The sequence below is a fragment of the Mastigoproctus giganteus genome, chromosome 8 (genome assembly GCF_048544385.1).
Source record: "Mastigoproctus giganteus isolate SK-2022 chromosome 8, ASM4854438v1, whole genome shotgun sequence".
Lineage (NCBI taxonomy): Eukaryota > Metazoa > Arthropoda > Arachnida > Uropygi > Thelyphonidae > Mastigoproctus > Mastigoproctus giganteus.
The window spans coordinates 174704685-174723809 of record NC_143582.1 but is presented as its reverse complement, the minus strand read 5'-3'; the positions used below and the strand labels follow the sequence as shown (position 1 = coordinate 174723809).

Below are 19125 nucleotides of genomic sequence, written 5' to 3'. Positions count from 1 at the left end.
CAGTTTGTCAGCTATCTGAGCAGGATCATTTAGACAAAACTGCAGACAGAACTGGTAGGTCTAGTGTGAGTGAACAGACTGTTGATGCTGTGTGTGATGCTTTTGAACGCAGCCTTCGGAAGTCAACTCGTCATGCATCAAGGGAACTTTGCATATCTCAGAGGACAGTGGTTAAAATTTTGCATAAATGGCTTCGTTTGTGTGCATATGAAGTGCAAATTGTTCGAGTCTTGTAGCAAAACAATCATCCCGGACGTGCTGCTTTTGCTACAGAGATTCTGCAGCAAGTTGATGAAAACAGTGATTACCTTAAGCGTGTTTGTTTTTCTGATGAGGCTACCTTCCACACCTCGGGGAAGGTAAATTGATACAATGTCCGTATTTGGCGGTCAGAGAACCCACGTGTTGTTTTTGAGAAAGAGAGGGACAGCCCTAAAGTGAATGTTTGGTGCAGCCTAATGCATAACAAGGTTATTGGACCATTGTTTTTTTTGCTGAGCCCACCATTTCAGCAAACGTTTACTTGGACATGTTGGAGCAATACATTGCACCTCACTGAGAAGAGTTTCAGCCATGAGTAATTTTCCAACAAGATGGTGCGCCACACTGGAGTTTAGTTGTTTGTGAGTTCCTGGATGCTACATTTCCTAACCGATGGATTGAGAGGGATGGTCCAACACCATGGCCAGCCTGTTCACCGGAATTTACCCTGCTTGACTTTTTTTTATGGGGGTATATTAAAGACAAAGTGTATTCAACTCCAGTTCGTGATTCTGAAATTTTAAAGCCAAGGATAATGGATGTTTTCGCGACAGTTACCAAAGAGATGTTGGGGAAAACATGGAAAGACATCGAGTATCGACTAGACGTTCTCCAGGCAACAAAGGAGCACATGGAGAAGTGTACTGAAGAGTAAAAAAAACTTTTTGAGTTGAGGTAAATTTGCAAAAAGCTGTATGTTTTTACCCAGAATAGTTCTTGTGTAATAAATGTTTGAAATCTGGGAAGACTTTATGCTCACCCTGTATAATTGGTGCAGCCTAATGCTTAACAAGGTTATTGGACCATTGTTTTTTTTGCTGAGCCCACCATTTCAGCAAACGTTTACTTGGACATGTTGGAGCAATACATTGCACCTCACTGAGAAGAGTTTCAGCCATGAGTAATTTTCCAATAAGATGCTAATGCTAATGCTAATAATTCCTCCTTCCACAAGGAAGAATTAGATATATTATTAATATTGTAATTTTTACTGTCCACTTCTACAACATCAGATGGCAGCTGGCTGAAAACAAATTTTTTTACATCTATTCTGCTGCCATCCCTTTTGAATTTAAATTCATGTCTTTTTGGGTGTGTTGTCCAAGAAAGAGTTAGAATACCATCATCATTAAATTTACTCAATCCATTTTAAAGCCTTAAACACTTCAATATTACAATGTAGTATAAGTTCTTCACTTAGACAGATAATACTTAAATATACGTATCGCATTTAAAAAATTGAAAATTGTAGTACATTTAAAACACATGTAGGAAATACAGAACAAGTAGAAACACTACTATTTATTACTAATATATTAAATTTATAAATTTGAAAATAATTATAAGTTGTATTAAAGAAAAGATCATATTCTAGTTCAGTGATCTCCAAAGTTTTGTGTGCATACCCCTGGGGGTGCGTGAGATAATCTGCCAATAAATCATTATTTATTAATTATGAAAACTAGCTTTTCGAAACATAATTGAAAATAAAAATTATAAATAACTGTTTTTTCAATACTTCAATATTAGCATTAGTATTAGTAGAGGCATTTGATGCAAGAAAGCAAGCTTATGCAGCATCAGCCAAAAAAAAGTAAATAAATAAAAAATAACCACTTCCACTTCACCCCTCCGTTCGCTCGAAATACCTGTCCAGCTGAGCCTTAAACTTATTTAGGCTATCAACTTCCACAACAAGGGATGGAAGTCTGTTCCACCAACCAACCACCCGCTGGCTAAAGGCAAATTTCCTCACGTCTATCCTACATCTGTCTTTTCTCAATTTGAATTTATGCCCTCTCAGATTATTCTGAGCAAGAGGAAGAATCCCATCAGCATTGAGCATGCTCAAACCATTCAAGGCTTTATACACCTTTATCAGATCACCTCGCTGGTGCCTAGTCTCCAGACACTGTAATTTGCAAAACTTAAGCCTTTCTTCGTAAGAGCACCCCTTTGTTCCATTCACTAATCTTGTTGCCCTTCTCTGTACTCATTCCAGGATCTCTACATCCTTCTTGAAATGAGGCCTCCAGATCTGTATATAGTACTCTGGGTGTGGCCTGACCATTGCCTTATACAAGAGAATAATCACCTCCTTATCCCTGCTAGAAAAATTCCTATATATCATCGACAATACACCATGAGCTACTCTTCCAGCCTGTCTGCACTGCTCAGAAAATTTCATATCTGCCTGCACAACCACCCCCAGGTCCCTTTCATTCTCTACCACTGTCAGTGTAGTACCACAGAGTGATACGTTGCTCTAGGGTTGCTGTTTCCCATATGTAGTACTTTACATTTGTCAATGTTAAACTTCATTTGCCACCTCTCAGCCCATCTGCTCAACCTTTCCAGATCCTGTTGCAGTAGCATAGTGTCAGTAGTGTCCTTGACAACCCTGCCAACCTTCGTATCGTCTGCAAACTTGGACATTAAGTTTGATATACCATCATCAATATCATTTATAAATACAGAAAACAATAATTGACCCAATACTGAACCCTGAGGGACTCCACTAATAACATTAGTCCACGATGAGCAGTGTCCATTGATTATCACTCTCTGTCTTCTCCCCCTCAACCACCCCTTTATCCATAGCAGCAATTTGCCTCCAATGCCACACTGCTCCAATTTGTGCAGCAGTCTTCCATGTGCAACAGTATCAAAAGCCTTTCTAAGATCCAAGTATATAATATCAAAGTTATTCCCTGCATCCAGTTCTTTTGTGACTGCATCATAGTATCCAATCAAATTGGTCAGGCAAGACTTCCCCTTAACAAAACCATACTGTGTCTGAGCTATGACTGAAGTCTTGTCTAGATGATCCTGCAGTGCTTCTTTAACCAGTGCCTCCATTAATTTTCCAGGAACAGAAGTTAAACTAACAGGTCTATAATTATTTATGTTGCCCTTTGATCCTCCTTTGTGAATTGGGGTCACATTTGCACATCTCCAGTCCATGGGTACTTCCCCTGTGTCCACGGAAGCTCTCATAATTATGGCTAAGGGTTTGCTTACTTCCTTTGCTGCCTCCTTTAATATAACTGGATAGATCCCATCCACCCCAGGTGCCTTTCTTGTATTTACCTTCAACAATTTCTCCTCCACTTTGCTCTCAGTTATTACAAGATTCTCTAGCTTACTGCCAGAGTTGAATACACCTCTGGCATTCCCCTCGCTGAATAACTCCTCATGTGTGAATGTCGATGCAAAATATTCATTCAATTTGTTAGCTACCTGAGCAGGATCATCAACAGTTGACCCATCGGTATCAAGTGGACCAATCTGATTCATCCCCTTCCTTCTAGAGTTTACATAAGTAAAGAACTCTTTGCTGTTTTTCTTTGCATCCCTTGCCAAAGATTTCTCGTAATCTGCCTTCACCTGCCTAACCGCCTTTGTAACTTGGTTACAGATCAACTTGTATCTATCATAGGCTTCTGTGTCACGTGTTAATTTGTATGTATCCCATGCATTTTTCTTCTCTGCCATATGTCTCATTAGTTCATCTGACATCCACTTAGGCCTAAACCTTGAACAATATTTCTTAGTTGGTATGTAAAGGCTAGTAGCTTCCAAGATAAGTTCTTTGAATGCTTCCCATTTTGAATTTGCTGTTGGTAACATCATCAGTTGGTCCCACAGTATAGAATTTAAATACTGTCTCAGTCCATCGTAGTCGCCTTTACGAAAGCAATAACCCTTCCCTTTATCCCTAATGGTAGTTACCTCTTTGAGTAAATCCCACTTCAGCACACTGTGATCACTGCCTCCCAGTGGTTCATTTACCTGCAGATTCTTAATGCATGAAAAATCACTACTGATAATCAAATCAAGAGTATTACTCCCTCTAGTTGCCTCCCGAACATGCTGATGTAGAAAACAATCATCCAATAAATCCACAAAAGCCTTGCTAGTGTGTGAGTGACCACCCCCAAATTCCAGTCAATATCTGGGAAATTAAAATCCCCCATTATAAGACTCTCTGATTTACTGGTCCACTCTATTTCCCCGTACAGTTTCTTATTATACTCATCAGAGTCATTAGGCCTATAGCACACTCCTACTCTCAATTTTGATCTCCCAATGCTTATGTCACACCAAACTGACTCGACACTGCAGTGTCCAGCAATGTCGACTGGCTTCACTTCCTTGGATTTTATGTATTTCTTAACTAATAGCATAACCCCTCCTCCCTTCCTACCCTGTCTATCCTTTCAATGTAGACATTGTACTCCCCAAATTCCAGTTCTGCATTCCTTATATCTGTGTGACACCACGTCTCTGAAATCCCCACAATATCTGCCTTTGATGTTTTGAGCAATAACTCAAATTCATCAAATTTATTTACTAAACTCCTAGCATTGGTGTACACGCACCTGTTCTTTTTCTTAGCTACCCTAACACAACCTATGTGTTTATTTGTACCCCAATGATTCCCAGCAGTCTCTGAACTATCCTGCATCTTATTTTCCAGGCTGCATCTCATTCCAATAGAAGCAGTGCAAGAATCACTTTCACCTCTGCCAGTGGCTGCTGTTAATCTATTAGTCCTTGTATCCCCCCAATCTAGCAGTTTTCCAACCCACCTAACACTGCCTCGATAGCATCAGCAAACATTCTTGCACCCTTTCTATTTAAGTGTATCCCATCCCTGTAGAAGTAGTCTCTCCTGTTAACAAGTACGGACCAGGCTGAAAAAAATTCTACTCCTTGAGCCTTGCACGATCGTTCCAGGGCTGAATTGATCGACAGGGCTCTCATCATATACTCCCTCCTACACTTTCAAATTCAACCCTAATTCTCGGCTTTTTTTCAACAGTGACCTGTACTTGTTAAGTAATTCCGCCGGTCTCTTACTCTTAATATCATTAGTGCCAACGTGTACAACTATATCACCTTTTGTACCCTTAAAAGATGATATCTGCTCTACAACATCATCAACCTTTGCCCCTGGCAGACATACCCTGGTCCTGTTCCACCTATCCTTTTTACAAAGCATGTTTCCCGTTTCCCTGACAATAGAGTCACCAACAACTACTAGTTCCTTTGGGACCAGTGCATTCTGCCTTGGGGCCTGCCGCTGTGTTGTGCGATGACCAAGTGCAAGCTCTGGCATTGGTGTGGGCAGCTGAGAGCTTGATGGGCCCCTCACTTTTAATGCTTCGAGGGCATCCACCCTGTCTTTCAAGCTCTCATAATGGCCCATAAGAATGCTGAGTTGTTGCCTGATTTCCTTACACTCCTTGCATCGCGCACACACAAAGACATCCCCCATGGCAGTATCATGTCCTGTACCTGACTGCTCCACAAACATCAAGCAATTAGTGCATTTTAATAGGCTGTGATTCAGAGGGCAACTGACCCCTTCAGTTCTCTCCTGAGCCACAGCACTCCCATTAGCTTGAGCCTTTTGCTTTGCTGCTCTGGTCAGAGTCATGATTTCGATTTAATTTCAATAAAATTTCAATTTCCGTACAAAATTAAAACTTTAACTTATATCTCAACACAGTTATAACTCTATATTTATGTTTCAGTATCATCTACGAAATCCCTTTATATAACTTCCGTATCAAGTTAAGTATTAATTATTTATTTTTTACTAATTATTTATGTTACGTAACCCAAGTCGTTATATGTTTAGTTAAAAGTACAATTTAATTGACAGTGAAGTTCAACAAGATTAATTATCTGATTAATTGACAATATTATGTACTATACTATACTATATTATGCTTATGCTATCTATTTCGAGATATTTTGTATTGCGTAGCAATGGCGGCTATTTACGAACGGTAAACACGTGGATTTGATACCCTTTCCGATACTAAGTAATGCCTACAAAATCTCTATCTAAGTTACTTTAATCTAAGTATCGTTAATAAGAATATAAAACTCCTCTAGAAAATAAGTTAACATGCCAATTTAAGCTAATAAAACAGAAAATAAATCTGAAAAAACTTCTCTGTTCCAGGAGCGGTAAAAATGTACGTCCGCACAGGCTACTCTCGTACTCAAAATATGCAGCTTTGTTTGATCGCACGACTTTATTTGATCATGAATCAGTTTTGCCCATGTCCGAAACGAAGCAGCCATGTGCTCGTTTCAGGCATGGCTATCTTCCATTCTTGTTTAACTTAGTGAACAAATTTAGATCAATAAAGGATGGATTGTGCTTGTGGCTATCGCTGAGCTGTACCTCCGGCACGAGGGTTGTAGCTGTATTTGTCCGTAGGCTATTGTTACTTGTGGAACTGTGTTTATATTTTAAAAACACACCACGGTAAGAATCGTCACGTGTATTTATCACCAGAGCTAGGAAGCATTTAAATAATATTGAATAATTTTTACTCGCAGTATCTTGAATTTAAAATGAAAGATAATTTTGAAAAATATTTGGTATCTTTTAGAAAAAAAGTATTTAAGGTGCTTAAAAAGTATTTTAAATACTTGTTATGCATTTTAAGTACTTTGAGCGTATCTTAAATCTTAAAAAGTATCTAAAATTCTTTAAATTATTTAGATGCTTTCAAGTATTTAAATGCTTTTCAAGTATTTAAAACATTTAACAAGTTTTTAAAATACTTTTGGAAAAAGTTTTTGTATTTAGTATTTTAAAATATATTTGAAAAAAGTATCTTGTATCTCATATTTAAAATACTTTTAATAAGTATCTTTTCCAATTCTGCTTATAACATGTTAATTCACTAATTAAATTTATTTCTCATTACATACCACCACAAAAATGGACAGCCGGCTTATTAAAATAATTGGAAAGAAACCTTGAATTGATACTCCCGCAAATGACTGACAAGAACACTGAAACTGATATTTCTTCTATTACAAGCATGTCATCAACCACATTGTGAACTAAGAATAATGCCAACTTAATTTTGAATAAGAACCTTTCTAAGAAAATTCAAAATTATCATGAAGACTTTTTAAAATACATTTATCATTGTCAATGATGAAAACTAAGCACCCATAGCATGAAGAGAAACCTGTACAATTTTTTGACGACATTTAAGTTGTGCAATAATCAGACCACAATTTTGCAAAAATTTACAAAAATTCATGACAAATGTTTGAAAATGTCTCTTGAGATTTCCTACCTTATTGCAAAAGAGAAGCCATACACCATTTTGAAACCCTAGTTCTGCTTGCTGCAGTAAGAATGATGGAAATCATACACGGTAAAGAGTAAGCTGACAAACTTAAGTGAATTCCATTGTTAGCAAATACTGTTGGAAGACAAAGAGAAACAATTGCAGAAGATGCAAGTAATAGAACAAATAACTTTGTGTGGAAAATTTTCTTTGCAGTTGGATGAAAGTATATGTAGCTAACATGTCTCAGCTTTTGGTATTGGTTAATTCTATTTTGATAACGAAATACAGGAAGAATTGCTTTTTTGTGAGCCACTCAAAGAAAGGCGTACTGGAGAAGATATATTCTTAACAGTGAATGATTTCTTCAATAAAAATTTTGTGGAAAAACTGTTTGAGTATTACTAGCAATGGAGTGGCTGCTTTGACTGGAACAAAAAAAAGGATTTGAAAGCAAAGTACTTGAGATAGCAAAACATGTGAAATTCATCCATAGGCAAGCTATTGCAGTAAAGAAGTTGGAACCCAAAATTCATAAAATGTGATTAATTTTATTAATAAAAAGGCCTTGGGGTAATAGAGTTTTCAAAATACCTTGTAATGAGATGGGGAGTGACTATGAAAATCTTTTATATCACACAAAGGTACGTTGATCACACAGAGGTATATTGGTTTGCATGCGGTAAAGTTCTCAAAACAGTTGTACTCAAAGATGAGTTACGAATTTTTCTTTTAGAAAAAGAGAAAGTGTACAAATGGGCCAATTTTTTTGTGATGAGAAGTGGTTGTCAGTGGTGTTGCCTCACAGACATTTTTGAAAAACTGAACACTCTTAATCTATCTCTCCAAGGTGAAGACAATGTTTTAAGGATGTACTAGAAGGTAAGTGGTTTTAGGAAAAAACTCGTGCTCTGGAGAGAGCAGTTTGAAAAAAGAATGTTTGGAAATGTTTCCATTGTTAAGTGATTTTTCTGTCGAAAATGATTTGAATATATCACTAATAAAAACATTTATACTTGATTTAAATTGGAAAATGAAAAATATCAGTGATTTGAGACGAATCATTGAAACAAAGAAATCAATGAAACTTCATTTACATTGGAAAACAAAGAATATCAGTGATCTGAGTCCATTTGTTGAAACTGTAAAGATTTAACACAATTCAAATATAAAGTGAAACAAAATGCTCTACTTACAGGGATGCATTTGTTCATAAATGTGAGTTACTGCTTTTCGACGAGGAAATGCTCTGAGACTATATTTATTAAGCGCTAGTTTTAGATCTGGTGTATTCAGTCCACTGAGTTTGTTTTTATGCAGTTTCTCTTGCTGGAATTGGGTCCTGGTCTAGTAGCCTCATCTTCAGAATTATCCTGGAAATTTTTGTCACTGTTGTCATTTTAGATGAACTGTAGGCTATAGATACTTGAGGGTCAGTCAGCCCCAGAATCTGAGGTCATTTTCTCTGTCTACCCACCCACCGAAGAAGGACCAAATAGCCCTGAAACGGTGACATCTGGGTGGTGGTGTCCATCTTGAGGGTCAGTCAGCCTCAGAATCTGAGGTCATTTTCTCTGTCTACCCACCCACCGAAGAAGGACCAAATAGCCCTGAAACAGTGCCGTCTGGGTGGTGGTGGTATCCATCTGAGAATAAGTAACATTAGTCTTCTCTTCAGGTGAAGCGTTACTTATTCGAAGTAGTACAATATCATGGCAACTCGTGAAATTTTCGCAATATGAGATATAACTTAAAACAATGCTGGTTTGCTAACATTCTGTTAATTCAGATTTGGCTATGTATTATTGATGCTTTCGCACTATACCTATACATAGTCTAGACTTTTCCATAGCTTGAGGCTTCAGCCCTAAGCGCTTTATAGTCTAAACACATCATACACCATCAGGCATCTCTCATATTGTGGAGTTATACTTCATAACTGTTTTGCCCTCATTGCATCACTTGGGTGCCAGCAGTAAATACAAAAGTGAGAATATTTCTCCAAAATATATGTGCATTAGTAACTTTTTTAATCAGAAATAAAATTTCCATTATTATAACATAATATAGTGAGTTTGTGATTGTTGTCACTGCTTATTGTATTTGACAACTTTTTGAAATATTATAAATTAAATATAGTTTAGCCATCCTGGTGGGAAAGTTCAGATTTTATAATAACTTTTTCTTTGTCAGCATTACACTTATTAAGGAAGGTTTTTTTTTTTTTTTTTTTTTATATGGTTGTGGGTCATTGTACTTGTTTCTCTGCCCACGTGCATGTCACTAAAAGTTTGAAATGTAAGTTGCAGTATAATTTTTGTTTTAAAATATAATTAAAAATGTGATACAAGAATCATTTAATATTTGCAGTTGAGTGGCTTTATAATAACTTCTTTGATGATGTTAGCCTTACCCTTATTAGAATGAGGAAGGGTACTTTTTTTTATAGATAAGTGATTATTGCTCTCTGTGAGTCATTGTATTTGTTTCTCTGCTCACAAGTACAATGACTCATATGTCGTGAAATTTGTTATCTAATTTTTGTTTTAAAACATACTCTAAAAATGTGATCATTTAATATTTGCAGTAAAACAGACTCTGATTTGCAAATGGCCCTTGCCTTATCTAAGTCGTTAGAAGAAGAACAGGTCAGGAAAAAAGCAGAATGGAATTGTGACTTTGCAGAAAGCATAAATAATGACAAAGGTTCTGAAAGCAAGGATGAATTTGTGTTTTCTCTAAAACCACCCAAAGAAGATCAGCAGCCCGGCCACAAGGGGAAAGTAAATAGAAAGAAGAAAGCAACCAAGTATTCTTTCCTTTATAAATTTGCTTAGTAATAGCTAATATAAATTATATGACCAAAACTATTTGAATATCCTTCCAAAAATATTCCATTGCACATGTGTGTAATAGCCTAGACATACCAGTACAGTCAGTTCTGCTATAACGTGCATTTTTACAATGCGAATTTTCTCCAGTGCGACTGATATATTAAAGAATAAGTGTAAAGTGTATTTAGTGTCTAACGGCACCAGGGGTTTCCCCCATCTCTGCGTTGCTTTCATTGTGGGTGTACCAGTTCACTGGGAAAATATATTAAAGAATAATGAGAGTACAGTATAATGCAATTTTTGTGTTTGCTCATCTGCAATTTCATCTGCGAGTAACACCAGGTGAACGTAGTGACTTGCGCAGCAATACATAGAAGTATACGAAGCTTAAAAAATGTCCGTCAAATGTGCGATAGCTATAATTCCCATTTACTGTAGTTGTATTGGTTGGAGACACTGTTGTCATTCGCTGTATTCATAAGATAATATGCGTTATTGTAGGCCGACTCATGTTTTCAGGAGCTCACATTTTTCTGTTCAAACAGAAATTTCGTGACGCGTGATAGCGTGAGCAGAGGAGCACATTTCTCAAGGTTACTACCATAAAACAATAAGACAATTTGCAGTTCCCAGTTTATGTAAATAGTAGTCGGTGTAAGGAAAAGGAGCTTGATCATTTAAACTCATCTCCGCAATTGGAGAAATGTTCCGTTGTACATAATTACTACTCACTTCGGGTACATTATTGTTAGATGGAGCAGCAGCATTACTGGTTGGAGGTACTGCTAAATTCAACGCTTGATTTTCTGTTTGTCTTTTACGCAGTCTTGGTAGTCTTGTTTTTGCTCGCTCATTTCTACCTCCAACTTTATTTTGTTAGGTTGGCTTGCTCAATACACTTGACAGTGCTCTGCATTTGACTTCGGCATCATTGAACACAAAGGCTATAGCAATGTGGCATTCAATCCCTTTCACTGCTCAGAAAATTATTAATGTGAAAACATCTATAGCAGCACCTCACCATAGAATGTAACAAAAATGCGGATTGCAACAATATTTGTATACAATACAAATACTTGTTTTGTTGCAATCATACTATTCAAGAAATGGTCATTGGACCTACATATATTTATCTGGATTGAGAACTCTCAGTAGACCTATTTTTCCCCAACATCGCTATAGTGCTATTTGCTACTTTAACCACTGGCTGAAGAGGATATCATTAACCAGAAGGTTATGTTTCATTCACACAAACAGACTTGCCAGTTAACAGGTGACTGGCAAGTCTGTATCTCAATATAAATCCCGTCCACGTCCAGAAATAAAGCACTTGTCAGGAAAGGAGAGTTAAAGAAGCCAGAAACCTCTGCAACCCCCCTGAGCAGAGAGGGTAGTGATGCACGAGAGGATCCGCCTAGCTTATTAAGCAAGGAAATTCCAAACCTAAGAATTATCCAGGCTCTACAGTGTAGAATGGAGAGCCGTCTTTACAGCGATAATAGTGGAGTTTCTGGTGCTCCTTATTTGTGTATTACACACTGATGGGGCTCATTGGAAAAGATGCTGTATGAAGTGATAATTGAGAACAACTGAAATCAACAAATGAGCAGTTGCTACAAATGAATGCAACCCTCATGATGACAATGATCAACCTGGCTTTTGAGAGGCCTTGAACACCATTGCCTCTACCATGCAGGCCCAGGCTCCTATTGAAGGGACTCCTTATGCAGCCGCCATCAGGATGCCCAAGATTCCTGCCCCAAAGCAGAAGCATATGCTCATTATCAAAGCAGCAGAGGGTTGTGATATTGTAGACAGCAATGGTGTGAAAGACAAGTCATGAAAACCTTAAAACCCAAGTTGGATAACATAAAAATCAAAAGTGTACGAAACATCTGTGTCAGGGGTATAATCATGGAAGCAGCCTCAAAATCAGATCTGGAGCAATTACAAACATGTAGAAAAGCTGAAAACTTGAGCCTCACCTTTGAAACTCCAAAACTTAGAGGGCCGAGCATTATCATCTTCGATGTTGACATCTCACTCCAGAAGGAAGAGCTCTTGGAAGAGGTTTTCAGTAGAAATCTATTTGGACACATAGACAGCCAATGAAATGAAGATTCAGGTCTCAGTGACTACCAGGTCATGAGACAAGCTCAACTGGATTTTCCAGGTATTTCCCAGGATTAGAAAATTTCTGCGTAATCATAAAAGGATCTTGGGCTGGTCATCACACCATTTCCGGGACTTTGTCCCAGTTATGAAATGTTACAATTGCCTAGGATACAGCCATACCTCCAAGAAGTGTCTCAAAAAGCATCCAGTCTGCAGGCATTGTGCAGAGGCAGGACACCTTTATAAGGACTGTCTAAATAAATCCTCCCCACAAACCTGTGGCAACTGCAAGGCTATTAATAAACCCAGAAATCACTCTGTTCAGGATGGAGCCTACCTTGTATATAAAAGAGCAGCTGAAATAATCTGTAACAACACAAATTATGAATAATAAGTCATCTAACCTGACAACATCCAGACTTTGTATTGCTCAAAAAAATGGACATAAATCAATCTCTGTGGCTTCTCATGTCCTTCCCATCATGAAGAACTTTGACCTTGACCTTCTTCTCCAAGAACCCTACTGCGTTTGCAGTAGTCTCTGGATATCCACTTACATACTGGAAGATACCGACTACAAACCAGCAATGCCTTGCAGCCATCATAATCCGCAACCCGGACCTAATTGTGACCAGACTCAATTCCTTATACACCTGGGTGCTGCCACTATGGAAGGCTGCTTTGGCTGCATCTCAGTGGATGTCAGTGCCAAACTTTCAGTTCAGCACTGACATCCACCCTCATATTGCCACCCTGGAATGGGCTCTTGACCTGCTTGAAGATTCACACGTTATCATCACAGCCGACTCCAGTGCCCACTCTACTAGTTGGTACAATGCCACCACTGATGCTAGAGGTGATTTACTTGATGAATTTATTGCTGCCCACAGATTGGAGATTGCTAACCTCCCGGGTCACCCTACCACCTACTCCTCAAGAACTGGTGAATCCAACTTGGTCATTACCCTTATAAAGCCTTCCCACAGCAATTGTCTCCAACAATGGCAGGTGCACGAATATGCAACCACCAGTGAATACTGCCTTATCACATACTGTATTACTGATCAAGTTACCCCACTCCAAATCTACATGCATGATACTTCCAGGTTGACTATAAGATTGGCTAAATGGGACATTTTTAATGAGGTCATCAGGGAAGCCACCTGCAGGCCCTCTGCCCTTAATAGGTATCCCTCCATGAACAGTATTCAGAAAGCACATTTTGTTTAAGCATTGCTCCTGAAAGCCTCACAAGCATCGATGAAGAAATGTTTTAAAAGTCCAAGGTCCGTCCTCTGGTGGATGCAGGACTGAGCCTCCCTACATTGCTGGTCAATACAAATAAAGATTCAGAGCCCTTCGCAGAGAATATTGCAATAGGATTTACCATGCCAAACAAAACTCATGGTGCACACTGGTAGAGGGAAAAGGGAAGAGTTTATGCCTGGTGCATAAACTTGTCAGGAACAAAATTGGATCTACAGATATCATCAATTCCATACGCAGTAATGGCTCTCCTGAGACAACAAATTGGCTGGACACAATGAACAAAGTTCTGGATGATTTGATTTAACAAGATGATGCTGCCCTAAATTCAGACTTCCGTAATCAAGTCACTACTGACAACCAAAACTTCCAACCTACCACTATTGAAGATCCTTTTACTGAAGAGGAAGTAGCCATGGCCAACAACAAGATCAAGAATGGCAAGGCTCCTGGTCTGGACCTCATTGAGGGGGGGAGTCTGTCAAATGTCTCTGGACTGTCGTTCCTGCTATCTTCATTCAGCTTTCAATACCTGCCTGAAAGATGGCATATTTCCATCATGCCGGAAGTTTGCAAACCTGACTTCTACTAAAGGATCCCACTGGCAGGACATCCATCATGCCGGAAGTTTGCAAACCTGACTTCTACTAAAGGATCCCACTGGCAGGATCCTTTAGTAGTATCCTGTCATCCTATAGCACTTTTATCAATACTGGGTAAAGTGTTTGAGAAACTCCTACTATTTTGCCTCCAGCATGCATATGAAGCTAAAAGTCTTGCAGCTCCCCTCCAGTTCAGGCCGAGTTGTTCCACAATTGACGCTCTGAATTGATGATTCTGAGGTGTATGTCTTTGCAATTTTTACAGATTTTAAGGACGCTTTTGACACCGTTTGGTGGCTGTCCATCGTACAGAGGGTCAGGGCCACTGACTGCTCTCAGAATCTGTTCAACTGCCTCAAGAGCCACTTCTCTAACCAGCATCTCACCATCAAAACACAGTCCCATTCCATCACCAGGCAACTTACTAGAGGCTGTCCCCAAGGCTCCATCCTTGGTCCAGCAGTGTGGAATATGATCCTGAATGACTGACTCCTTAGGTTATATTGCCGACCAGGCTAGCCGGGTGGGTAAAGTGCCTGCCTGGCAACCCAAAGGTCGCGGGTTCGATTCCCGCCTCGGGCTTGGATCAAAGTACTGCAAAAACCTTGGGAGGTGCATTATGGCCACAGAAGCCTATGCGCCAACAACTACCTTAGGTTATATTCCAATGTCACATAAACTTCTTATGCCGGCGACCTTGTCATCGTCGTTGAAGGACCTATGAGCACTACAATAGAAACTAGGGCCAGTGCAGTACTGTCTGCTTTTTCCGAGTGGACTGAGAAAACGAACTTTCAGCCTCTACTGAAAAGAGCAAAACCCTTCTACTGAAAGAAAAGTTGGATGTGAGGAGGCTTCCCACCATCCGTTATAAAGGGCAATCACTCAAAAACCAACAAGCTGTAAAATATCTGGGTATTACAATGAATGACTGCGGAACTTTCTTTCCCCGCCTATGTTACATCAAAAATAAAATTAAAGCCTATATTACCATGCTGGCACATGTGGACATGTGTTTTTGTAAAGGGCGGCTTCTAGAATGTCTGTTCAACTCCGCCTCATATCTCTGCGAAGAACAGTATCACTACAAATGAGCCAGATATGTGTGTGACGTAGGTTTGTGTGTATTATATGTGTGTTCTGTTGTTGTGTCTGGCTGCTTGGCTACCCAGAAGCATCAGTCACCTAGACAGATGATTATGGTTACTCGTTCACACCACGGGAAGGTTGGCCAGTCCCAGTAAAACACATGCCGTCACAAAAGAGACTCTGACTCACCTGATGTTGTCAAAAGGTGGGCCAGGTTCCTTTTGGGGGCGCCCATTCCAGAGGAGGAGAAGGAAAAAAAAAAAAGGAAAGAAAAGAGAGATGGGGTAAAAAAAAAAAAAAAAAATCCTGTGGTGTAATTAAAAAAAATAAATAAATAAAAAAAAAAAAGAGAGAGTGAGAGAGAAGCTAGAGAGCTGGGGGAGAAAAAAGTACGCTAGTGCGGAGCGCAAAGAGAAAATGAGAAAATTTTTAAAAAAATAATAAATAAATAAAATAAAAAACACAAAAAAAAAAAATAAAAATAATAAAAAAATAATTAATAAAATAAAAACAAATGTAGAGAATTAAAAATTTTAGATTAGTAAAATAAAATTTTTAAGCTGCTGTCTGTGGATACCCATTCGTAGCCTGTGTTATTCTGTAGGAGGCTTTTCTGTGCATGAATACATGCATCAAGAAGTTCTGGAAGGCAGCCAGACTGTGTCTGTAGCAGAATGTCCAGTTGGTTTCCAGTGACAGGGATGGTATTTGCTAGGTCTTGCCTCAGGTCCTTGTAGAGAGTGTGCTCAAAGAGAAGGTGGAACCAATTCTCCTTGGCCCCACAGTATAAAACATCTATGGGTATTAGGCCTAGTTGGAAGAGCTTCTCATTCAATGAGCCATGCCCAGTGACTAGGAATGGTGGGTGTCTCAAGAGTTAGAGAGAGCCAATTCTGCACTGACTTAAAGGAGAGGAAAGTCACATCCGGCAGGAATATTTTTGTAACTGCTCCCTTGGTGGAAGTGTCCCATCTTGTCTGCCAGATATCATCTCATTATGACAGCATGTTCTCTCTGCCTTAGGGTCAGTGTCCAGGTTTAGTTCAATGTCCAAGATCTTGGTCAGAATTATCTTTTTGATTCTAGTCAGGCCACAGAAGGTTACACACAGATCCAGTGGAAGGGTCCCAGCTAAAACCTAGATAGCAGCAGTGGATACTGTCTTGCCTACCCTATGGGTAGCCAGAAGCATTGTCCATTGTATAGAGCCTAATTTGCCTATCATTAGGAACTAAGCACCTGTAGTATACGACATGATCAGAAGGAAGACAGCTTTATAGTACAGCTGAAGCGACTTCTTGGACAGGCCCCCATTCGTTCCTGGTGATTCTGATGATCGAGTCTGAAAATTTTTTCACCTTGGAGCTGAGATGGATGAGGTGGGAGTGAAAGCTTAATTTATGATTAAGAAGCACCTCTAGCTCAGTGGTCTGTGTGACAATGGGGAGTTGTACCTCAGAGACTTTAACTTGCGGAGGCCACCTGAGGTCCAGCTTATTTTTAAAGAGCATCATTTTAGTATTGCTTGGATTTATCCATAGTTTATTTAGTGTGGCCCAGGAAGAGAGGTCATCAAGGACCCGATTAGCGTTGTCTTCTATGGCTTTGCGAGAGCAGCCAGACACCGTGATCGTGAGGTCGTCGGCAAAAGCAACAATCTTGGTATTGGGAAAGGAGCACGGGAAAGCCATGCTGGCACACTTTACCTGCAAAGACTGGGGCCTCAAAGGACGGGTTTTACATCTTCTTTACATTGTGGTATTTATTCCCATTTTCACATATGCTGCCGCAGTTTGGTATAAGAGGATGACGATAGGAAGAATGCAACGTCTGATCCTTCAGGTCCAACGGCTTATCAACCCCCACATCAACCGCTGCACTAAAAGTTCTTACTGGATGCCTACCTCTAGAGCTCCATGTCATATATTTCAGCCTCTCTCATGCCATCAAGAAGTTGAAATACTCACCCTTAAAACACATACGGATACTAACATCAAACATGAGATGACCCGTGTGTGGACTGAACTGGTTTCCCTATGGCAGACACGATGGAATAGCTCATCAACAGGTGAAATTACTAAACTCTTTATTCCGGATGTCACCTTCCTCAACAAATGACATTGCAACTGGTTATATCCTAATGTCTACACATCCTTCCTTTTGACTGGCCATGGATCATTTAAAAGGTGTCTTCTTGACTTTGGTCTGGCGGATGGTGCTTTTTGCATCTGTGGAGAGCAAGAAGACTGGAACCACGTGATGCACTCCTGTACAATATATCTTGACCTACGCAACCAACTTCTGGCAATCCATCCGGAGGTTAGGGTATTGGAATCAGAAGAAGCCTACAAAGCATTCTCGACATATGCCACCGCACTCTTCAACAAATTCTGCTCTCACTCACAACCTCCAACTGGCACACCTATGTCTACCACAACCCATTCTGTCAACTAGCTTCCCTACTATACCAGCCACACCAGAAATTAAATAACTTTTCAACCACGGGGATATACCAATCCCAATAATGATTCTGTGTTCCACAGGATGCACCATTGCAATTACATCACCAAGTCTCTATTATGTTGTCCCTCAAGAGCCATCTCTAGCTTTGCCCTGTCCATCCACAGTAACTTCATCTTCTCCTGCAGTGCTCCAACATGTTCCCTGCTGCTCCTAGAAGACTTCACCCATGATACTCAACTTCTCTTGACAAAGCTTCCACCAGACATTCTTGCCGACGCTTCTCTATGAAGGGGATAAACCAAGGGGATTTCTGCCATCACCTTTTCTCCTTGAAGTTCCTTTGCTGATGCCACCTCTCCATCGGCATGGTATTAGATGCTTTCGGACTCTTTTGCTGGCCTGGGACACTCAGGCAGGATTTTAACCAACCTTGATGAGTCCTCATCGAAGGGGTTCTGCTGACGCTGGTCAACTGACAGGTGTGGGATCACCTGGCCATTTGGCCCTCTGTTGGGGGTAACCTTTTGCTCTGCCTACCCCCACTTCCTTCCCCCTTTCTTATCTTTCTTATCAACTCGCTTCGTTCCTCTAACTTGGCCTCTCTCTCCTCTCGTGCTTTGCAAGTGGGGAGAGAGCCTGGTAGGTGTTCCTTTTACCTTCCTGGACCGGCTTCTCGTGCTGGTTGACAGATGCTGAAAGGATCCTTCCATGGTGATTGAACCTCTCAGTAACTAAGAGGCCACTCAAACAACAGAAACAGCACACTACTCGCACATAATCAGTGCTGTGGAGCTGGAAGAAAATTTTGCAGCTTTAATTTTTGAAATGTTTGGCTCCAGTTCTGGCTCCTTTAATTTATCAAAATCTTGATTTAGTTTTGAACTGTTGAAGTGAGCAATGATCATGCCCAACTGACAAATGAAAATGCTGTTGGAATGATCTTTACATTATAGGCTAAAAATCCACAGTTAATTTGACCTTTAATTTAATGAACAAAAATAAATGAATTATCAATTGAAAACAACTTATTGCATTATGGGAAAAATTATTGACTTATATTTGCCATATAAAAACATGCAAATTAAGTTTAATTCCCTTAAAAACTGAATTTTCAAATTTTAATTATGTATAGCAGTTTGTTCTTAAGAACAAAATTGCCTCAAGGAAATCCTCTTTCATTGATTTTTTCAAATCTGATTTAATGATTTTTAGAGCTGAAAATAAATGCTGTCCACTGGCTTGAGTAGGGGGCAATGTAAACACCAGTTGTGCAACATCTTGTATGATTTTAGGGTACTTTAATATTGCATCTTTGATTGACGATCAGTTTTTTCAACTTCAGTGAGGGACACATGCTTCTAACTTGAATTTAGTCAATGTACTAAT

At 39.5% G+C, this 19125-nt stretch overlaps 1 protein-coding gene across 1 annotated transcript in view; it reads left to right on the top strand.

Annotated features, from left to right (window-relative positions):
• The window catches only part of LOC150082021 (uncharacterized), a 320259-nt gene that overhangs the window by 73958 nt on the left and 227176 nt on the right, over window positions 1–19125 (top strand). The window contains exon 5 of the mRNA XM_090380398.1: window positions 9958–10179. Within this exon, the coding sequence (XP_090236524.1) occupies window positions 9958–10179 (222 nt within the window). The remainder of the gene's footprint in view (window positions 1–9957; window positions 10180–19125) is intronic.